Source organism: Rattus rattus, chromosome 1, assembly GCF_011064425.1.
Source record: "Rattus rattus isolate New Zealand chromosome 1, Rrattus_CSIRO_v1, whole genome shotgun sequence".
Classification (NCBI taxonomy): Eukaryota; Metazoa; Chordata; class Mammalia; order Rodentia; family Muridae; genus Rattus; species Rattus rattus.
Window position 1 is genome coordinate 141,915,369 of NC_046154.1, and position 24,526 is coordinate 141,939,894.

The window sequence follows — 24,526 nt, forward strand, 5'->3', positions numbered from 1 at the left end:
CTCACTGTGTAGCCATGGCTGACATGGAACTTACTATGTAAACCAGGCTGGCTGGCCTCAAGCTCAGAGGATCCACCTGCCTCTTCCTCCCATATGCTGGGATTAAAGCTGTGCACTACCATGTGTTATTCATATTTATGTGGTTTCAGAGAAAAAAATGCAGTGGCAAATTAGAAGAATTGCTGTAGACATCTCAGAAGCTCTACAAAAGCTCTACAGAACAAGTTTTAAAAAATAAATCTCTCTTTAAAAGAAATCATAAATTTGCAATGTTAACGACAATCTTTTCAATAACATTGTAATGCCTAAGCAGAAAGATAATGAATATCACTTGCCAGTAGGCCAAAAAAAGTTTCTAAGAACTGTAATTTTCAAGATTACATTACATATTATTTAAATCACTTTGCCTCAGTCATGTAACAGTCATGTGCTCCTTTATAATTCATGAGGAATTGGGAAGGGTAGGTACCACTCCTACCGCTCGTCTTCAAATATGCACAAGACAGTGGTTTTCCCACCTTGAATGCACATGATTAGACCAAGACATCCACTTTAGTAAGGTTTGTCTGTAGAAAAACTACCCATGTTCCTTTGCAGTTTATCAAGACCCATGGAGTAATTCAAATGAAGATCATTTAGAAGTTCCTGCTCTCATGTGTAAAGTTCTAGAGAGCAAAGACCTGGTATGTGTATATGCACGTGCACACGTGTGCGCATGTATGCATGTGTGTGTGCGTGTGTGTGCGTGTGTGTATGTGGTTTTCACAGTGCTTCCTATTCATGGTCCAAAAAGATCTGGTTTTGAATTAGAATGGAAGAAAAGATAAAAAACATCTCACAGTTTTAAAAATTCCCACCAAAAAGAAAGGCTTATGTGTTTTAGATTTCTGATTTATTACCTGCCATGTGACAGACACTGAACTTACCACTGTTAATCAGAATAAAGAAGAAAAGGCTGGTGAAACTGACAGCCTTAAATTTTAGCCTTGTTCCATTGCATGCCTATGAATTGGCCCAAGTTAAACTTCAAAACTAACACTTACATAGGAATATATATATATTATCAAAAAGAAAAAATAATAGCCCAGAAATACAGTTATGGTGAAATTCAAGGTCAGAGTTTTGTACATTCCTACCTTCCCAGGTGTAGTATCGGTGAAGAGATGGATGTCCAAGGTAGGACTGCCCAGACCCCACTTTATCAATGCTGCTATAAAGAGGAATAATATGGAAACTTTTGTATATACCTCCTGGGAGGCAGTCTATTTTCAGTTTTTTCACAGACTCATCCCCTTCCCTGAGTTAAAGGCCTTTTCAAAATGGCTAGGCAGTGTACTTTTATGTTGTCATAAGCTGCACTATGGCTTCGAAGCTTCCTCAACAGGTTTCAAAAAAAATCAGTCTCTCTGTTTTGTTGTTTCTCTTGCATTGGACTGAACCAATTTTATAAGCGGAGATCCTTGGGAGGAGGATTTCAACAGTCCATGCCGTCCAAATAAACCAAGTTTTTAATCCTAGGCAGTGTCGCATCTGTCATAAACTCACATGGCTTCGAAAGAAAGGAAATCAACAGGAAAAAAAAATCACCTCTGTTTTATTGTTGTTTTCTCTTATTGTGTACTTTTAAAATATTTATAACAATGAACCGTTTTATTTAGACTAAAGTGGCTGCTGTTCAGCCAAAGCCGTGAACATTTTTTGTTTGCTAATTTAAAAAGCAGTTCAATGATTGGTGTGGCGCTTATTATGAAGCCATGACAAAAGAGTTCTGGTGGGTTTAATAGTTTTAGCTTACGAGAGCTGTTGTTAATTTCATCTGTAGTGTTGCAGGTGAAAAAATGCACAATGGATAAATAGTCTATATTGGTTTAACTGAACATAATATATAGTGTGTTGTGGAGTTGTTTGTCTCAATAGACTATAGTAATCAAAAGTAATGAACCTATTATGTGCAGGACCTTGGAGAGCGTCGAATGGCAGTAAAAGTGTGGCACATAAAAGGTTTATTAAAGGAAATTAAAGTCCATCATTGCCACACCTGCTCCCCTATTATAAGTCCATGGCAGGTCAGTGCCTTCAATCACAACCTAGCGTCTGAGAGCGGAGTCTAGCTTCCATTACCACGGCAGTCGCACTGCCGCTGTGCATGTCAGGATTTAAGGACTGGAGCCACGAAGCATTCCTGCTCACCGTCTCATTTCCACAAGCAAAGTACCTTGTTTATACTGAAGAATTCTAAAAATGTGCAGAAGTGAATTAAACTCAGAGGTTATTACTGGATTCTTGCAAAATGGAAAATGCTCATGGGGTCAGAGTATATGAAAACAAAAAGGCTTTGAAAGCCTGTATTTCTTTGATAATTTATTTGATTACATTTAAAACCTTCAGTAATGATAGGAATTGACGCTTCCCTGTGCCTCACTTGGATTTTATGTTTCTTCTACATTTGGGTGATCTCATGACTGGAGTTTTTCTGGAATTCAGAGAGAAATCGTAGTTTGTTGTTGATAGTATTTTGGCGAGGCACTGCAAGGGTTTGTCTTTTGGTTGTATTTTTACATAGGCAATTGTTTTTCCTAACTTAGAAAGAGTCATAATCAGAAAGCATCTCCAAGGGAGGCTGCATTTGAAATCCATTAGTCAGTCTGGATTCTTTGGCTTGATATTTGGAAATCTTCTCACTCTAGCAACACTGAGGATGAGACAACCCCCTTTCAGTCTTTGGAATTCTAGAAGCATGCAAATCATTAGCAAACACTTGTGGACAAGGCCATCTGCCCTCTCGCTGTTTTCATTTCTGGTTTCTAACATCTGTAGATGTGTCTCTAAAATCAGTAGTACTCAAGAACTGTCAGCCAGATTCCATAGAGCCAAGAGGAAATTCAGGAACATGGAAGGCTGCATGCCTTCATAATGACCTCCAGAATTTCTAATTACATGTTTTCATTGACTGGTCAGTATCAAAGTAATGATCTCAGTACTTGTGTTCATTTTACAGATGGATGCAGAGGTTGAAGATAAAGCGTTGCATACTCTGTCAAAAGGAACCGAAGGTGAGTTGGTGAGCAGCCTCTCTGACACTGTGCCAACCGCACCATGAAAGACGGGCATACCTATGCTTGGCCCTCGTGTCTAGTAAGTGAGGACACCTTTGGGTTACAGGAGTGATGCTCTCTAGTGACTGGGACTAAAACCAGATCGTCAGTCTATTACCACAGTTAATTGTATGTTTATGCTGTCTGGCTTAATAGTCCCAGTCTCTACCTAGTTCAAGAGAAATGATAACATTTGCTTTTCCACCATTCCTACTGGGAGTTCCAGACAGCTCCAGAAAGTAATGTTTGGAAGGTTCAACCTGTTGGCTACCCCTATTTTTTTTGTAACCAACAGATGGTAATGTAATATTGAAATATAAACAGACCCTTGATGATCTAAACAGCTGGAAAACAAGATTGACTGGCAATTATACCCCTCAAGGAAAATAACTTTTATTGTAATTAGGTATATTTTGTGACCCTGAATTCTAAGTAGAAAACTAGTTTCACCATGGCTCTGAAAACATTCTAGAGTGCTGTCCTTCACACTCATACTAGAGTATTGATGCTGACTGAGGAGAGCTGAGCCGCTGTAACCCTACCTTCCTGGGAGGGTTCATGATTTATGAGAGTGACTAAGTAAATGTAATGCATTTGTTAGCTATGCATCGACATATGTAGTCAGCATAGTTAATTCCGATTTAACCAAATACAGGGTCACAATGATTTTTATTCAGTCAAAGATGAAAGTGTTTAGTTAAAAATGCATGTGGTTGTTGTCATTGACCACGGCATTCCAAATGCAAAGTAATCCTGACTTTTCTCTGCTGAGAAGAACCTTTGCCCTCTATTATTATGGAGTTTCAGCTTAAATGACTTTCGAAGTGATTATATCCTATATCTTTAAATTTGAAATAATATGTTTTTAGGGCTCTAATTTTCATGCAGCAAACATCTTAATGGGATATTATGCTCAAGAATACGAGTCTATTTTATTATTTAGAATATGTTCTTGCTTTTTCTAAATAGCAGGATTCTAGAGTTAGACTGTTTGGCTCTTATTTTGATGTCTCAAAGCATACCACTCCACCACAGTTTCAAGATGTGGGTCTTTTAATTTGCAATTATTTTTGGACTTTATTTTTTTGGCAATGCACACACGGCCTTCAATAGAGCCAACATGTTCTTTTAGAAGTGTACTACTGTTTCTTGTGAAGCGTGAGTAATTTTGGAAACCACCTGTTGTCTCCCTCCATATGCTGCTTATCCTTGTGTAGGCAGGTATTTACCAACACAAATTCCTTTAGTTCCTAGAGTTTCAGGCAGAAATTCAAAGCTCTTTGAAAAAGTCCCTTATTTTGAAAGGCTGTTAGTACTAACAGTGCTGAAGCCTGTTCTTGTCTCCCATATGTAGGATCTGTTTGGAATCAACTTGAGATGCTTACTAGTAAAGCTTGCTGTCATTAAATATGTATACCGAAGTCTGTGATCTAACACATAGGTAGATGCCTGCGTAGAATCTGTGGCCTGGAATAAAATAAATAAAAGCAATAGTCTTCATAGTCCTTTGAGTAGTTCTCCATCCCAAAGAGAATCAAGTTTTCCTTGTTTCTGAATTTTTTTTTCAAAATACATCTAATGTCAGGTCACTGTAAAGTCTAACCTACTAATCTATAAGGAGCCAAGGCTACTCAGTGCATCAAACCTAGGATGAATCTGTTTTGAGGCCATGTTGTCTGTCCTCTTATTTCCAAAAGCCCAGAGTAAAAGAAAACTCATTCCATTCAATGAGAAGCCAAGTGGGGTCTGTCCTAGCCGTTCACTAGTGTTAAAGTTTCAGTCAAACAGTTTTAAAAATAAACTCAATTGAGACTTTCTCTTTTTCTTCCTTCCATCCTTCCTTCTTTCCTTCCTTTCTTTCATGTTTTTGTGAACAGTTCCAATGGATTCTCTGATCCCAGAGCTCAGGTAAGACCTCCCCTACGTGACTCTTTCATATATTGGTTGGTGTGATTAGTTAGAATGAGTTGTTTTCCCCAGCTCAGAGCCCATGCTTCAGAATGAAGACTAAGCCAGAGTGACTTTTCTTGGCTCATTCTAACCCTCAGGGAGGCAGAGAAGGGAGCAGTTGTGTTGACAATGAGGCTGAAAAGTATTTGATCTAATATTCTAATTAAATAAACACTTTTGTATAATGTCGATTATACCTGCTTTTCCTCACTGGCCACCTATTTTCTAGGTGCTGGTATGTCTTGTGTGGCGGGACTTTGCACTGATGGTCCATTGGCTAAATAACAAATTGCCTAGATTCTAAGCTATGCAGTTTTTGTTGTAAATAATTAGGAAATGCCATCAGCTAGTTACTTCCAATTTTAGCCTACACAATGGAAAATAATGCAATCTTTCTGAAGCATGCCCTTCCATTTCTGTGTTACGTATTATAGCTTAGGCAGTGTTCTGAAAATTCTACCTTACTGAGTGATACAGAAGTTCATTAGATCTGCTTTCACAAAATTATTATCGAAGTATAAACTTTAAACATAAAGTACAAAGAAAAGAAAGGACTTCTGGTGAGAAGGAGCACAGCCTTAAGATACACTTTCCTTGAGTAATACAATTGCCCTTGCCAACCCACCAAGTCCCCACTCCATGAACTGGCCTGACCTTCTGAACTCAGATACCTCTATTTATGTGTGTCGGGGGATGTTTGACACAGAATGCTATAGTGTCTTGCCTACTTACCCTGCAGAGGGACAGGCCATGCTGCTCATCCCAGGTACTGTGCTTGCTGATTTCCCTGCAACACGGGCAGTCAGTTACTTCCTCTTTTAAGTGAGTTAACTTGTCTGAGTATCCATTCATTTCCTTATTTAGAATTTGGGTTTACTTTTTAGGCAAAAATTGCTATCAGGAAATCTATATGTTTGCCTGGGTTAATGATATCACCATTAAGAATTTAAAATTTTAAACTAGAGCATTTGGAGCACTGCACATGATATGCGAATACATTTGGACCACATTAAAATTATGGAACTGATCACATGTAAAGTATGAGATTGCTTGCCTCATTTCTAATTGTTCCTTTTAAACCAACTCCTATTTAAAATTCCTGGGGTTTTTTTGGCGGGGGGTTGGGGCTTGATGTTTAAATGATGAAGGGGTAAGAGAACCTGAGATGTTCGTAGTACCATACAATGCGTTTCTAGAGGTTTGCTGTGACCACATAGATGGATTCCTTGTGGCCATAACCACAATCTTTTTAGGGAATCAAGTCATTCACAGAAAGGAAAGGGCCTTTTTAAGTGATAAGAGTTTATAAAAGTGACTTTAAATGAGACAAGTCTGGAGGAATGATGTGTATGCATTGACCTAGATGGAGTGTCTACCTCAGATGAAGATGCAGATAGAATTAAAAGAAGAAAATGTGTGGAAATGTTTTATGTAACTTTTTGTAAAAAAAAAATTCTTTTTAAGTATGCTATTAGCATTAATGACTACAGTAAAATTCGTTTTGTTAAGATCCTATATACCAGATGTTAACTTTATCATCCAATAACTTCATTTAATCCTCATAGTAACCTTATATATAATGGCTGAAATTTTCAAAACAAACATGAAAGTCCATAGCTAATGCCAGTATCCCACAGGTGCACAGGTAAATCATCTGAACTCCTGATTCACAGACCTGTTTCTCTCCTGGGCTGGGCTTCCTCTCCTCACAGCTAATCCAGTGGAAGGTGTAAATCACAGAGCTGCTATCCCATCACCTGGGTGGGACCTCAAGAGGCTAGACCTCGGGGTTGGGGATTTGGCTCAGTGGTAGAGCGCTTGCCTAGGAAGCACAAGGCCCTGGGTTCGGTCCCCAGCTCCAAAAAAAAAGAACCAAAAAAAAAAAAAAAAGAGGCTAGACCTCAGAGTGCCCCAGTCAGCCTGGGGCTGACCTACACCAGACTAATTATGGACAGGGAATTCCTTGTCTTCTAATTATATAAAAATTATTCATATCAAATATCTCATTTTACCTAATCGGCTAATAAAATAATTCAAAGGGAGGATCTCAGTGGCTGGAGAAATTCACAAATTTTCAGGTCTCCTGAATGAGTTCAAAGAAGTACTTACTGAAATTGAATCTCTGTGCTCAGCAGGACAGCCATGCTTGGGATTCTTTACAGTGTAACCTCACCCAGGCCGAGACCCTACCTACCATTCTGCATGTCTTGTGGATGAAACTAAGGTAGTGAGCTATATGAAAACATGTATTGGTATCCTTTTTAGTTTTTCTGTCCAGTTTCCTAGATTCACTTCTAACCAACTCCACTGGCTTTTTGTTGAGCATCACAGCCATGTGTCTGAATTCTAAGTGCCACTAAGAAATGTGGAATTCTTTTCCCAACATAGGAGTTCCGATTATTTCATAGAGAAGGTTAGTAACTTTACACAGTTCACTTTAAAATGAACTGGGCATGTTACTGCTTTCAGAGTGGCGATTTACAAAAAAGTAGTAATACAAATGAAGCTAATTTCAATATACTGTGTATTGTTCATGGCACTAATAAAAATTGATACTGACATTCTCGTCTCCTTATTATTCTGTATGCCAGCTACTATCATCACCATTAAAAAAGCAATTTATAACCACAGGTCCACCTTTAATCATCTCCCTTATTAGCATTTCCACTTTTCCTCTAACATGTTCAGGTTACAGGCAGTATAGAGAAAGCTCTGCTGGCTTCCTCAGTCACAACCAGTGCATTATCTCTGCTCTCTCCTTATTACCACTCTCTGAGATCTGAACCTATGCTATTGTATCTACTAATTCTGGTAATTGGCTCTCATGTTGGCAGTCAGTCCACCCCCTTCCTCTAATTAGGAAAACATATTCTTACCTCTAAAATGACTTTCTTATGTGACTCCTTAGAGAGACAAATAAACACAAGGCCCTCAGGTACTTTATTGTCCTTCAGTGGTCTATTGCTGTTACCAATTTGTCAACTCAAGTGTTATAATGAAATGTCCACTTTGATGTCTCTTCTTACTTTATTTTCTTGAATATTTTACTTTACTTAAAACCCCACCTTTGATATTGTAAGTTTTAAACTGCTGAATCTTTTATGAACTCTAGTCAATAAGTTAAAAAGCTAATGCTTTGATGAAATAGATGAAAACTATTCTAATTTACAAAGTTAGATGGTGTCCGTTTTTCTCATGTTTTCTAACAGCCTCATTTTAATACTTTATGCATTCAATTTTAATAAAATAAAGCTTCCATTACTAGTCATGATGATATTAATACTACATGAATATTTCTAACAACTAGGTAATAACTAAATAAAATATTAACAGAAACTTACTTGGTAGAAAACCATTTCAAAATCTATCAGGGAAGCCTTTTACAAGAATGAAAACAAAATGAAGTTTGGTGCTTAGCAAGAAAATTCAGTGAACTATTATAATACTATCATATATTTGTCTATTTGCATAAACCTGATAGCACTGAACTTGTTACTTATTAGCCCCTGAATTCACTCACATGGACTTAGTTCTTGAAACAATATCCACAATATCTAATTGGATCCACATAATAAGCCAGTTAGCACTCAGGACAAATGACATTAACTGTATTTTAGCTTGGGTTCTGGGTACAGGCTCAGGAAGTCCCTAAAGTGCAACCTGAGTAGGAGACTCAGAAGGAAGAGCTTGGGTTCTGTGTGCCCACTACTTCCTGCAGCTTCTCTGTAGCTTCCTGCGTTTCTACCTACCTCTGCTCTGGTAGACTGTACACCATGTCTGCAGTCTTGTGTCCTAGCTACTTTAACTTAAATTTTGTCAGCAAATTAATAAATCAAAGCAAAACATGTTCTGGGTTAAAAACAAGCTCTACTATGCTTTCTTTGTTCCTAGAATGCCAGTTGCAAAGTGAGCACTGCCTCTTTCTTCCAACTGTTTTTCATGCGTTGGCTCTCATTTCAAGTCTATATGAACATTTCAAGAAATGACACAAATTCCTCTCTTGCATAATTTTTGTTTCTTCATTGGTGAATTATCAAGGGCCTTAAACTTTTATTTTGCATTGTGAAAGAGTTGCTGGGCTAACCATGAAGTCCTAGTCTGTCTCACACCCTTAAATTAAAGTACTAAATGACTCTCATATCCCTGGGTTCCATGTCTTCGATTCAACCATCAATATTAGAAAGTATTCTTCAAGCCTGAGAGGTACTGAGCCTGTACAAATATAATTTAAGAAAATTAATCCAGAGCCATATGACAGCTAATCACTTATCATTTATGCTTTTGGGCGTTAGGAGTAATCAAGGCATGATGTAAACGGGGGGGGGCTATATTCAGGACATGTTTGATTACTATGTGTTTTAGAAATGGGTCTTGAGCATTTCAGGTTCTGGTCTCTGAGGAGAAGTTTTGGAAATTATACACCAAGGATACTGAGGAATTGGGGTGTGTGTGTGTGTGTGTGTGTGTGTGTGTGTGTGTGTGTATCACACACACACGCCCTCGTGTAGATTATGTTGATAGCTATGGTATTTTTCAGCTTAATTCTGTACTTTCTACATTATATTATATACATTATATTTCCTACCAGAAAATACTATAGAGCTAAGAAATAAATACAGCTATTCAAAAACTCTAAAGCAAGTTGCAAACAAAAAATTTTATTATGCCTTTGTTATCTCTTACTTCCATGCTCAAACACTATCTCAAGGAAATTGGTGATTTCTATTAACCCACTGTTGATATAAGTGAGGAGCCAATGTCACTAGCATCTCTAGAAATCACGATTGTTGCCGAATTCTACTACCCCAGACTATTCAGTTGAGCCACGAGGATTCATTTGTTGACTGCTAGGATGTTTTCCAAAGCATGTTTAAATTTTCTGCTCCAACCAAAGGATGAATGTGCTTTGATATTTATCCTCTCACTGCTTCTTCTGCACCTGTGCAGTGTTGATACAGTGGACACATAACAAACAGCACCCGTAGTAAAGCCATGGAATCAGGTAACAGCATCCCCAGAAGGGATATAAACAAAGCATTTTCCCAGGCAGTGGGAGAGGTCACTTCTAATATCTTACCCGTTTCCCAGCACATATAAAATACAAACATTCAGACCCTTAGTCTAAAGATACCCCCAATTTTTCATTTCAATCTCATCCCCATACTTCCTTCCAAGAAAACTCTACTCTTCATGCTGTTTCCTCTTTTGCTATTATAAATACAATTTACAGAGAAATTGTAAATAGAGGTATGATATTTATATTTTGTTTACTTTTGAGATTTTAATTTAATTGTGAGCAATGCTTCAAAAAAACACCGAGTAAAAGTCTCTCTGTGAAATACAAAATAAAACACTTTTTTGCATCTCAATTTTGTTAAAGGCTCTGGCTGACCAAATTCTCCTCTTTTAGTTTTTCTGTGTGGAACACGTGTTCATTCTTTACAGCTTAGGAGTCACAACGTTTCCTCTCTGAAGTGTCCCATGACCTCCTAGATGGACTAAATCTTTCTTCTTTGCGTTTCCAAAGCTTCTATACTTCTCTCTTTAAGTCACCAGCTCCTTTGGCCCCTCAGCCCTTTTGTTACACATCCTTCCATTTGTCCATTCACTCAGAAGAAAGTGGATTCTCAGCCTTCAGATGCAAGGCTAGTTTGGAAAGACAACAGAAAGGGAACAAATTAAATAAAAATCTAATCAATTTGATATAATTTTGTCTTTTTATATAAAATCTACTTCTTTAAATATAGAGAATTTATTTCATTCTTCTTTGAATCCCCATGTTACTTTAGAAATAAAATACTCATTCATCATTAACCTCTATATTTGTTTTTTGTCTTTTAGAATAAATCATGTTAAAGGATACATTGTATGAAGCATTTCTATTTAGCCTGTTCCTTCTTTATAACTAGCTTCAAAGTGCCAACATGAATGGGAGAAAACACCTAAGACCCTAAGCCTAGAGAAGGAGCTAGTCAGTTAATAGTTGCTGAGAGGAGGAGAATCAGTCTTCTCTAAAAACAAGCCTCTTGATAGGCTATCCAGTGACAAGTGGTTTACAGACATACGTGCACACGCACATGAACACACACACACACACACACACACACACACACACACACACACACGGTGGCATGTGCATGTATAAAATAGGAATTTAAAAAGAAGTCATGAATTTGAGAGAGTTCAGTCAGAGAAAGGGGTTGGAAGTAATGTAAATATACTACTTAGATATAAAAGTTTCAAATTTTGTTTAATTTTAAAAAGTGCCAGCCATGCCTCCTCTTCCAATTTCTTTCTACTGACCTATGCCTTCCCTTATTTTTGAAGAAATTTTTATTAAATTGTGATGAAGACAGATGCCATTTTTAATATGGCCATGCCTCCTCAAAGTCATTAGTGCTTCCACTGGTCCCTCAATTGCATGTCAACCAGTTGTATATTCTATCAAGTATTATAGTAAAGTGTTAAATGTAAAAGTGAGTTGCTTTTGTTCTTGTCAATATCTACTATGGCCTGATTTAGTCATTTATAGTCAAGAAGAGAAGACAAAACTTTGAGACAGAAACAAATACCACCAGTCCTGAGCAGAGGGATCTGAGGAGAGGGGCCATACAAACAAGCCAGTATTCCAGCAGGACATGTGAGTACTTGAAGGTCAGAGTCTCAGGCTAGCCAGTGCTAAGGAGTTTGGGACAGAACCCCACCTGATTCTCTGCACCTTCCTGATGTGGCAACCATGGAGTCAACTGTTCTTCCAGGTTCATCCGTGGGAGCAGTTAAGTAAGCCTTGCAGACTCTTCACGGTGCCCACTGTAATAGATGCAGAGCTCCCCATAACCCTCCAAGATCCCTGAGCCCTCTTTGCATGAGGATAGCACAACATAGCCAGAGGTCAGTGTGTGGGGGGATCACTGAGCTTAAAATAAGAGCAGGAAGGCCAGGCCTCCAGGCATTCTAGAAAACACGTGTTCTAACTTGGCAGCCATCTTGATTTCCTTCTACCACTCGTGGCCGCTTGTCTTTGATTCCCTAATTTCTTAACATTAGGTTCCTCGGGGTATATATTTCTTTCTCTATACCCATGATTCTCTGATGGTCTTATCTCTTTAAGTACATGTATGTGAAAAAGGAATCTATACCTCCAGCTCTCCTTTCTTCTTTGAACTTCAGCTGCACAATCACCTCCAAAATGAGTTCCCTGGGAGATTGCTTATTACAAACTGATAAGCAGATCCTCTACCATGTGATGAGGATAAACTTTCCTTTAAAAACACATTGGGTATTTCTCTAGGTTCCAAATTTTTAGTTCAGGAATAATGGGAAGAGGACAAAATTGTGGAACAAATCTCTACATTCAGATAAATGTAGCAAATAAATTGGTACTTCTGTTGCAGGTGTGACGTAGTCACATGTTCTTGGAAAAAGTAATTTGTCTTCGTTTCTAAATTACATTAATGGGAGAAGTTCACCTTTATGGATGAATCTCATTGTGCTTTATTTTCTCTCCCTGGGTTGCTGTGACTTTTTTTCTGCCAGCCTTTGGCTTACTGTGTCATACACATGCATGTGCACACTGGCTAAATGGCACCTTCTTTCCCTCCACCTCACACTTTAGAGTTTCTGTTCCTAGAGTTTTCTCTAGAGAACAGAAGAATGGCTTTGAATTACTCTGATCACTGCTAGCTACAGTGCTTCTTAGGCTTGAAGCCCTTCTATATTAACTCCATTGAGTTTGAGTGTTTCTGGAGTTATTATCACTTCTTCACAAAGCAAAAGTCAACAGCTGATGAGCTGTTTAGAACATATTGACTTTAAAAAAAAAAAAGAACATATTGACTTTTGCTTTGTGTAGAAGTGGAACCATCTTAATAATGGAGTACCTGTCTCCCAGACACACACTGGAACGTTTAATGATTTGAATTAAGATAACATTTTATTAATTCATTTGAGAGTTCCATACAATATAGTTTGATCTCATTCACTCCAACTCCTCCAACATCTATCCAACTTAGTCTTCTTTTTTTTTTTTAAGTGTGTTTATTTTTTTTTTACCTTCTCATGGGTTTTAATTTTTTTTTTTATTAACTTGAGTATTTCTTATATACATTTCGAAAGTGTTATTCCTTTCGGTTTCCGGCAAACATCCCCTTCCTCCCCACTTCCTTATGGGTGTTCCCTCCCCACCCTCCCCCATTGCCGCCCTCCCCCACAGTCTAGTTCACTGGGGGTTCAGTCTTAGCAGGACCCAGGGCTTCCCTTCCACTGGTGCTCTTACTAGGATATTCATTGCTACCTATGAGGTCAGAGTCCAGGGTCAGTCCATGTATAGTCTTTAGGTAGTGGCTTAGTCCCTGGAAGCTCTGGTTGCTTGGCATTGTTGTACATATGGGGTCTCGAGCCCCTTCAAGCTCTTCCAGTTCTTTCTCTGATTCCTTCAACGGGGTCCTATTCTCAGTTCAGTGTTTTGCTGCTGGCATTCGCCTCTGTATTTGCTGTATTCTGGCTGTGTCTCTCAGGAGCGAGCTACATCCGGCTCCTGTCGGTCTGCACTTCTTTGCTTCATCCATCTTGTCTAATTGGGTGGCTGTATATGTATGGGCTACATGTGGGGCAGGCTCTGAATGGGTGTTCCTTCAGTCTCTGTTTTAATCTTTGCCTCTCTCTTCCCTGCCAAGTGTATTCTTGTTCCCCATTTAAAGAAGGAGTGAAGCATTCACATTTTGATCATCTGTCTTGAGTTTCATTTGTTCTAGGCATCTAGGGTAATTCAAGCATTTGGGCTAATAGCCACTTATCAATGAGTGCATACCATGTGTGTTTTTCTGTGATTGGGTTAGCTCAGTCAGGATGATATTTTCCAGTTCCGACCATTTGCCTACGAATTTCATAAAGTCTTTGTTTTTGATAGCTGAGTAATATTCGATTGTGTAGATGTACCACATTTTCTGTATCCATTCCTCTGTTGAAGGGCATCTGGGTTCTTTCCAGCTTCTGGCTATTATAAATAAGGCTGTGATGAACATAGTGAAGCACGTGACTTTTTTTATATGTTGGGGCATCTTTTGGGTATATGCCCAAGAGAGGTATAGCTGGATCCTCAGGCAGTTCAATGTCCAATTTTCTGAGGAACCTCCAGACTGATTTCCAGAATGGTTGTACCAGTCTGCAATCCCACCAACAATGGATGAGTGTTCCTCTTTCTCCACATCCTCGCCAGCATCTGCTGTCACCTGAGTTTTTGGTCTTAGCCATTCTCACTGGTGTGAGGTGAAATCTCAGGGTTGTTTTGATTTGCATTTCCCTTATGACTAAAGATGTTGAACATTTCTTTAGGTGTTTCTCAGCCATTCGGCATTCCTCAGCTGTGAATTCTTTGTTTAGCTCTGAACCCCATTTTTTAATAGGGTTATTTGTTTCCCTGCGGTCTAACTTCTTGAGTTCTTTGTATATTTTGGATATAAGGCCTCTATCTGTTGTAGGATTGGTAAAGATCTTTTCCCAATCTGTTGGTTGCCGTTTTGTCCTAACCACAGTGTCCTTTGCCTTACAGAAGCTTTGCAGTTTTATGAGATCCCATTTGTCGATTCTTGATCTTAGAGCATACGCCATTGGTGTTTTGTTCAGGAAATTTTTTCCAGTGCCCATGTGTTCCAGATGCTTCCCTAGTTTTTCTTCTATTAGTTTGAGTGTGTCTGGTTTGATGTGGAGGTCCTTGATCCACTTGGACTTAAGCTTTGTACAGGGTGATAAGCATGGATCGATCTGCATTCTTCTACATCCAACTTAGTCTTCTTTTCTTTCTCATTTTGTTTTTGTTTTATCCCATCAGATTCAAATGGTGCTTCCCAACTACTCTTAAATAAGGGCCCTGCCCTGGTCAACCCTCTGCGGGGTCATATCCTTAAAGTAAACTGATTCTCCTCTTTATCCTAGTAGCTATCAGATGCCAATATCTTTACAACAAAGAGTACAACACATATGCGCTTACCTCTTCACCACCATGCCATGGTTTTCTTTCTGGCCTGGGATGGCACAAGTTTAATGCATGCTATGATTATTGTGTGAGTATACATGTGCACATGTCCTGTTGTATTTTTTAAATACTATTTCTTTGTTTTCATCCACCATCTGTCTCTTACAATCTTCTCAGCCCTTCTTCTAGTATAATATCCAAGCCTTGGGATAAAGAGTTTGATATAGAAGTCCCATTTAGAGCTGACCACTCTATATTCTTTTATTCTCTGAAGATTAACCAGTTACGTATACCAGTGTTATTTACCATCAGAAGTGTCCCTGATCAGAGTTGAGATATGCACAAATCTATGGGTATGATAACAATAAGTCATCAGGGATGGTTCTAATCCTATGTCTACTTGGTAGAATAATAATAGTAGGTTCTTCCCTAGAGCCTATAACCTATCTAGTCATAGGCTCTTGATGCTATGATGGTGTGAGGTATGAATCAGGTCTTAAGTCTAATGAGAATGTAATTTGATACTGCCGTAACATTTTTGCCAATATTGTACCAGTGTCTTCTAGCAGAGTCATTATTGGAGCCCACAAAGTTCACAGCTGGGTAAAATTTATTATTAAATTGAAATAAAAAATTAAATGGATAAGGGAAAAAGTACAGAATTTTAGTCTGAAGAGCAGCAAGTGAAACCTTAAAAGATTAGAGTCAGTATTGTGTGTGCAATGTCCCAGGACAGCACATAGGCCCATGTAGAAGGAGTAGAGGGAAAGCCACAGGAAATTAACACAGAAAAACAATGGGTCTGGATTGTGCTGAGAATTATATGCCATTTTAGAACTTGTGACTCTTTTGAGATATAAAGATTCTGTAATGTTTTGAAAGATGACATAATGATTTTCCTGTTAGTAATATTACCCCGGTCTGTGCAGAAGAGGCTGTAGATCATGTGTTTAGAAGCATATAGAGTAGTGAGAAGTTTACTAATCATACCCATAAGAAATTGTGGGTGACTTGGTCTATGATGGTACCTACAGGATGATGGAAGATTCTGAACACATTTGAAAGAGGAAGCTAACTCACGTTACTGTGAGAGTAGATATGGATACAGAAAGGAGTGAAGACTGTTTAAGACTTGTAACTGTGTTATCCACATGACTGAGAAGCAAGATTTGAGCTTCCAGATTAGGCTGCACAATCTGGAGCATGTTGAGTTGACATGTTTACTGGCTATGGAAATAGAATATACTCAGAAATATCATATCCAAAGTGTGTCTTGGCTCTCCAATCTCATGAAATCCCCCTCTTCTTGCACCACACTAAAGATGATTCAATATTTTTATTTTGTGAGAGGGTGAATGCTTCTATCTTCCCTCTTTGCATCCTGGACAAAAACCAAGGTCAATATATAAAATCATCTGGCCTGCTAAGAGTAGAAAGAGCCCTTATGCCAAGCGAGCTGCAGGATCTAGCTACTATTCATGGCAGGAGCTGGAGGAGTACATATGGGCTGGATCCTAGGGGTGCTGGATCAAAGGTATGGAACATCAACTTGGATAAGAAGAAGTTGATGTGGAAGCCATCTCTCGTGTTACAGGATTTAATACCCTGTCAAGGAGCCTGGAGGATGGTACTAGCATGCTGATAAATTGGCTCTTGGAAGGCTAGAGAAGCAACATCACACTCTAATTTAGAAAATCTAGAACTGCCACTGCAAACAATAGAAGAGAGAGACATGACCATTCATGGAATCTATGCATAGGCCAGAAAACCCACCCTATAAAATTTTTATGCCTTGCCAAGTTTGTAGGTCTGGGGAACTTCTTAGAAACCAAGTCCAGTGATTCCCTGTGTGGGAAGCCCTTCTCACAATGATGGCTTCATGGCTATTGTTTCCTTCACCTGTTATCAGGAGGATCTATGACAATGTGCTTGAAGAACAATTGTTCTGGTGAGGAAAGACTGTACAAACATTTCAAGAACTGCGGTATATTATGGTCATACTCTGACTCCACTTCTTACCCTAACTCTTCCCAAATCTAACTGCCACATCCCCATCACTTTCCAACTTCATGTGCTTTTTATCTTTTCTTTTACAAATAACCCAAGTCTAGTCTTAGCTGCTTATACACTCATGAGTGTAGATGACTTACCAAAAGAAAGCTGAATTTCCATTCTCCAGAAGTAGAAGTCACCAGCTATTAACAGCTCCTCAGATTGGAATGGAAGCTCATGACCCACCCCAAATACACACACACACACACACACACACGCACGCACGCACTCACGCACACACACACTCATGAGTTTTTTTGTAAGTGCTTTTTGAGATTAAAATATGATAGTATAATTTACCCATTATCTTTCTTCCCTCTAAACCCAAACCCTCTGGTACACCTCTTTGCTCTTTTTCAAATTCATTCCCTCTTTTTTTTATTGATTGTTGTTATATACATATATGTGTGTCACAAAGTGAGGTGAGTGCATTTCTAAATATGTAAATATAATATGCTCAGTCTGTATGATATTACTCATATTTATGTTTTAGGGCTGACCGTTTGCTATTAAATAATGAACTGATGTACTCTTCCCTGGGGAAGATGATTTCTCCCATTCTCAGCATTCTGTAGCTGCCTGTAGTTCTTCGTGTCATGCTGAGGCCTTTTGCGCTTCCTACAGTAACAAACACTCACCCATGTTAGACACTTACTTGTGTCCTCCTTGCTCAGCTCATTTTTGTGCAGTCTTGTGGGTAAGACTTTATGAATGGAGCTTCTGCCTTTTTTAGGACAAGGTCTAACAACAAATTCCTGGATCCTCTAGCTCTTAAAATCTTTCCATCTACTCTTCTGAAATGATCCCCAAGCCTCCCTTGCTGAGATCTGCATTATATTGCAGTTACTATCTGTTGGGGCTGCATTTTGGCATTCTTCTGTAATGGCCTCTGATAGTTCTAAGTGTCCTTGATGAGAGTGAGCGATCGTATCTGTGGATATAGACAAATGCTTTGAATGTGGCTGTGCATTATGCTGCTTTAGTTCTATGCTCTCTTCCAGTGTCCATGACTGTACTAGTCCTGTAGTTGACTAGGGTTCCAGTCCCAGGCATGATGTTCCTCCAGTTGAGTAGGACAAGTTAATTTTCTTAATGGAGATCTTTCTTGATTTCTCAATATGCTGAAGATTTGATCTAGCACATCTTCCAAAGACACGAATGTTAAAGGCGTGGTGCACAGCCTGGCTCCTTTAGAAGGTGGAAGGAGTATTAGGATGTACTCTGAAGAAGGTTGTGTGGCACTGTCCATGTCCTCCTCTTGCACCCATCCATAAAGTAAAAAATTTTGATACATTTTGCTACTGCAATGTAGGCAATAGGACAAGCCACTCATGGTGAAACCTCACAACCATGAATTGCAATGAATTTCTTTCTCCTTCCAAGCTGATTATAAAAGACTTTTTGTTGCAGTTACATGAAACTGACATACTATCTAAACTCTGCCCCATAAATTTCTGATTCTTCCCTTATTCATCATTTTCCAAAATATTTATCCTCACACATACTAGTGTACCTAGTGTAGAAAATTTAACTAGAAATTTTCATTTTTCTTTTTGCTTTAATAAAAACTCTAGGAAGGGAGTTTTTTTCAACTTCATTCAATGCTATATCTTTATTGCCATCTTTATATATATTATTAAATATCCTCTTATAGCTAATAAACTGAGCCTTAGTACTGTCCATATGCATTACTATTGTTGCAAATTGTTGAGTTGTGTTTTTTTCCAAGAAGTATATAAAAAGCCTCAGAAATCAGCTGTACTAATTACTAGTTATTGTTTTAAGTATAGAATTTGTTTTATACTGCAAAGCTTCTGTAAGGCAAAGGACACTGTGGTTAGGACAAAACGGCAACCAACAGATTGGGAAAAGATCTTTACCAATCCTACAACAGATAGAGGGCTTATATCCAAAATATACAAAGAACTGAAGAAGTTAGACAGCAGGGAGGCAAATAACCCTATTAAAAAATGGGGTTCAGAGCTAAACAGAGAATTCACAGCTGAGGAATGCCGAATGGCTGAGAAACACCTAAAGAAATGTTCAACATCGTTAGTCATAAGGGAAATGCAAATCAAAACAACCCTGAGATTTCACCTCACACCAGTGAGAATGGCTAAGATCAAAAACTCAGGTGACAGCAAATGCTGGCGAGGATGTGGAGAAAGGGAACACTCCTCCATTGTTGGTGGGGTTGCAGACTGCTACAACCATTCTGGAAATCAGTCTGGAGGTTCCTCAGAAAATTGGACATTGAACTGCCTGAGGATCCAGCTATACCTCTCCTGGGCATATACCCAAAAGATGCCCCAACATATAAAAAAGACACGTGCTCCACTATGTTCATCGCAGCCTTATTTATAATAGCCAGAAGCTGGAAAGAACCCAGATGCCCTTCAACAGAGGAATGGATACAGAAAATGTGGTACATCTACACAATGGAATATTACTCAGCTATCAAAAACAATGACTTTTGAAATTGAAATTAGAGGCAAATGGTTGGAACTGGAAACTATCATCCTGAGTGAGCTAACCCAATCACAGAAAGACATACATGGTATGTACTCATTGATAAGTGGCTATTAGCCCAAATGCTTGAATTACCCTAGATGCCTAGAACAAATGAAACTCAAGACGGATGATCAAAATGTGAATGCAGATCGCTCCTAAGAGACACAGCCAGGATACAGCAAATACAGAGGCGTATGCCAGCAGGAAACCACTGAACTGAGAACAGGACCCCTGTTGAAGGAATCAGAGAAAGAACTGGAACAAGCAATGCCAACCAACCAGAGCTTCCAGGGACTAAGCCACTACCCAAAGACTATACATGGACTGACCCTGGACTCTGACCTCGTAGGGTTGCAATGAATATCCTAGTAAGAGCACCAGTGGAAGGGGAAGCCCTGGGTCCTGCTAAGACTGAACCCCTAGTGAACTAGACTGTTGGGGAGAGGGCAGCAATGGGGGGGAGGGTTGGGAGGAACACCCATAAGGAAGGGGAGGGGGAGGGGGATGTTTGCCCGGAAACCGGGAAAGGGAATAACACTCGAAATGTATATAAGAAATACTCGGGGTTGGGGATTTAGCTCAGTGGTAGGCGCTTGCCTAGGAAGCGGAAGGCCCTGGGTTGGGTCCCCCAAAAAAAAAAAAAAAAAAAAAAAAAAAAAAAAAAAAAAAAAAATACTCAAGTTAATAAAAATAAAAAAAAAAAAAAGAAATATGAGACGAAATAAAAAAAAAAAGAATTTGTTTTATAATTGTGATGTGGAATGCAGTGGACTCATACATAGTTTCTCACTTTGGGTAATTTGCACTGGATAATCAGACTAATGTACACACCAATGGCACATGGAAACATTTGTAAAACAAACTTTCCTGTAGTCATACTAAGCTCTGTTCTGAGTCCATGAAAAATGACTTCCTTTTCTTGCATCAAAGAAAATGTTCTCTACCAGTAGCTCAAAGTAATTGTGTGTCATCCTTTAAGAAAAAGTTGAGGCTTATAATTGTAAGCCAAATAGGTTTTGTCAGTTGGCCTATACAGGAAGCCTGACATTTGGAAATCTTCCTGGGGTCTTCCATGATTGGCTGTCTCAATTCACTGGATTAAGTCTTCTCTGTTTATTAAATCACAACACCAATGCCAGGAAGCTCACTACTTCCTATAATTCCAGCTTCAAGGAACTGAACTCACATCTACTGGGAGAGCAGTAAGCACTCTAACCATTTGACTATTCCAGTCCCCAAGCCACCTGCCCAGAAATTATCTATTTTTTAAATTGACAGCCTGTCCTTTTTACTGGGAAGAATTCTTTTGTAGCCTACATCATGCTTTATAAGATACATGTTTCAAGTACCTTCCCCTGCTCTGTGGTTTCCTTCTTAATCTTGTCCTTTGAAAAGTCTTTTTAGGTGTGTGATGTATGGTAGGATGGGTAGAGAGCTGATCTCCATGGACCATGGAAACTGATGGAGACCCAGGGATGGTCTACATCCTAACTGGTACCTTCTGATACCAGAAATTTTACATTTAAATGTGATATAATTTACTAGTTTTGTCCATTAGGTTGGTGTTTTTAAATTAAAATTTTGCATCCCTTAAGGTTATGAAAATGTTGCTTCACACTTTTTATAGTATAAGTTTTAAATCCATAACCCTTCCAGAATTATTTTGATATAGTAAACCACCATTACCCACAAAGCAATGGAGAACATCAACCTAGTTGAGGTATATTTTCCTCAGTTGAAAGAAATGCCTATCTTTGCCATTCCCACATTGAAGGTCACTCTTGCCATTAAGTAAAGCATGGAACATTGTAGGACTGGCACTGCAGTTCCTCAATAGTCAGTTCTAATAACCAAGATGGTGGCTGAATGTCTAAGGTGAGTATGGCTTAGTGTACATGGGTACTCTGGACCAAAAACAGAACAGGATAGGACCAAATTGTATCCTGTACCTCAGAATGGCATAGTTTAAAACATGATTTATTTATTTCCAAATTTTTAAACATTTCTTGATTTGTGATTAATGGTTGATAAAGAAACTGAAAAATAAAGGCTGTAGTAATGAGGAGAAAGTACACAGTGTGCTGGACAGGTATTTGAGATTTTGCTTGTTTGTTTGTTTCAGAAAAACACCCATTCTACCGAAAAAACAACTATTTCTCCAGTGACACATACCTTCACTGTAAGGCAGCCATGGAGTAGGTCTGTTTCTGTCCCCTCAGTGTGGAACATCTACAGGGTTCCCTCCATCTGCATTTGTGTTTGCATTGAAAAGGCTGGACACTACCAAGTTGTATGACAAGACTTTGCAGCCAAGGCCATCAGCTCTCCAATTTTATTTTTACTCATTTCCAAATAGTTTTTGCTCTTCTTGGGTTATTTTTTATTTCTATAAACTGGAGAATTAATTTTTCTCTTTCTTTTTAGAACTCTCTTGGTCCTTTAATGGGGATTACATTGATCTGGGGAATTTAGAGAAAGATAGGATCTTTTTGTGTTGAGTCTTTTACTCATGAACAAGTTATAGTCTTTCCTTGACTTAGCTCTTCTGTAATCTCAAAAAAGGTGTCAGTTTCATGGAAGTTTTGCCCCTTGTCTGTTAGATCTGTCCTTAGGTATTTTTCACATCATGATGTGATTCTAAATGGCCTCATTTATTATTAGTTTATAGACGTGTTGTTATCCTTTGAATAGCAACCTCACTATATTTATTTCCTTGTGATCAAATTCTATTTGTAGAGATTTTGGGATTTTCTTCAGATACAATCCCAAGGCTGGGGATATGTCTCCATGTGTAAAGTGCTTGCTTTCAATGCAAAGACCTGAGTTGAAATCCCAGAAGCCATCCATGTAAAATAAAACCAAGCACAGCAGCATCTATAATCTCAATGTCCGTATGTTGAAATGAGAGACAGAGACAAGAGATTCCTGGGAAACTCACAGGCCCACTAGCCTGGCATGTACAGTAGCAAGTAAGAGACCCTGCCTCTCAAATAAGTTGAAAGACAAGGATTGATATCACTAACCCACACATGCACAAGAACATAAATATGCACATATATAAGTATCCCTCACACACACACTCAACCAGTTTTAAAATTAAAATCCTATTACAAAATGTTCTGTTTTTAATCATCATGCCTTTGTTTTTATATCAATTTTCTTAGTACAGATTCATATCTCTTGGGCCTTGCCAATGGATTTATAGTGTTCTGACCAATTATAAGGCATCCATGAAAATGTTGGATGCAGAGTTTAATAATTGCTACCTATTTTTCTATTTCATTCATTTGTGAGATCTCAAAACAAGTGCATTTTGGATCTATAATTTTAATTGGCTTAATATCTTCTGCTTGCACTGAGAATAGACTACTATTGAAAACAGACTAGAAAGCACATAGTGTGAACCTGGAGTTTCCAGTGTTTTGTGTTTTTTTCTAGAGCCTGAAGTTTTCACAAATTTAACTTAAGAAAACATCCTGTGGTGATTCTCTTGTGACTGTTCGCTATGTGTGGCTTGTGTGAGTGAGTTAACTCGGGTATATGTCTCACAATATAATAATATTTTAAATTAGAATTCCAATTTCTAAATGGAGTCTTTTCTCAGGAATGTAACCCCAAAAGTTCTCATGGGTAAATACAGACGCTATGAAACTAGTTTAATAAAATCAAAACCCCAAAATATGATGTTTAAAGTGTTTGGTGCATTGATTAAGTCCCCTGGGGGGCTCAGGGTGTTTAAAGCAACAGTTTGATTGAATAGGACAATAAATGCAGAGCTGACTGTATTTTTCTCTTTCTTTCTCATCTGCTAGAAAAATATAGATAATAGAGCTCATTTATTTTCTTTACATTTCAGAGCTCTGCAGATGGGAAAACACAGCCCAGTGGAAATGATTTCTGGCAACCTTGAGAAGATATGTTAGCATTCTGTGGCATTTCTCTCTGTGACATGTAAAGCATGGCTTTCCCTCATTGCAGTGTCACAGAGAAGTGTCACAATAAAGCCAAAATAGTGTGCCCTCAGGGAAAACTAGAAAGGGACCATTTTCCATGCACACACAAAGGGTAATATTTATTATAAAGCCTTTCATTTTAGCTCCAAATGCTGTCTGGGTTGTGAGTACTTTGCAGCAGAGAAATGCGCAGAATGTGAGATTTAAAGCAAATGTTATGTGTAAACTTAATTTATGTAAATGTAAATAAGAAGTAAAAAATAGAATGTACTCATGGACATGTGTGCATTTAGTCTGTAGAGTTCTGGGAAGTACCTGAATCAGCTGGTGCTGGCTGAGTCCAAGAAACGCTGAATTGTGGACCACACTGCTCTGTCTTGTCAGCACAGAAACTCTTTCCTTAGTCCTTAATATTTATAATATAGAAATTATCTTTGCCGTTTGCTAGATGGGAGATTGAATGTGTCAAAAGATCCAGCAGTTCATGGCAGTTTACACAGCCAGGATCTCTGACTCCGTTTCAGTACCCTTAATGGAAGATAAATCTAAACCTGTACTTGTAGATAAATTAAATTTGTTCTTCCATAGTTTCACACTTGTATAAATGTATTCTGACCACTCTTACTCTACCCTCTATCTCTCCCCTCCTACCTCTGTCATTCCAACTTTGCCTACAAGTCTCTTCCACATCACCTCTTTTTGTTTTGTGACCCTCTGAGTTTAACCAGACCCATCCACCATACTATCCAGTAGAGCCTGGTGGTCCCATCTGTGGAAAAACAATGATCTTCTCCACCCCTAATATCTATAAATAGCCAGTAATTCCACAGTGATGAGTATGGCCCTGTAATTGACTAACTATTGACAGGCCAATCTTGTGCGGGTTCTGTGTAGGCAGATTCTGTTGTTGTGGGATCATCTTCCAATGGTTGTGAGGCCCAGAAGGTAGTATTTCACAGCCCTCTCCTTTTGATCCAGCTCTTGCATTCTTT

General features: G+C 38.6%; 1 protein-coding gene across 1 annotated transcript in view; it reads left to right on the top strand.

The window, feature by feature from the left end:
- Positions 1-24,526, top strand: part of St18 (ST18 C2H2C-type zinc finger transcription factor) — a 112,330-nt gene that overhangs the window by 25,993 nt on the left and 61,811 nt on the right. Inside the window, exons 3-4 of the mRNA XM_032906474.1 lie at positions 2,999-3,053; positions 4,973-5,003. Coding sequence (XP_032762365.1) covers positions 2,999-3,053; positions 4,973-5,003 — 86 coding nt within the window. The remainder of the gene's footprint in view (positions 1-2,998; positions 3,054-4,972; positions 5,004-24,526) is intronic.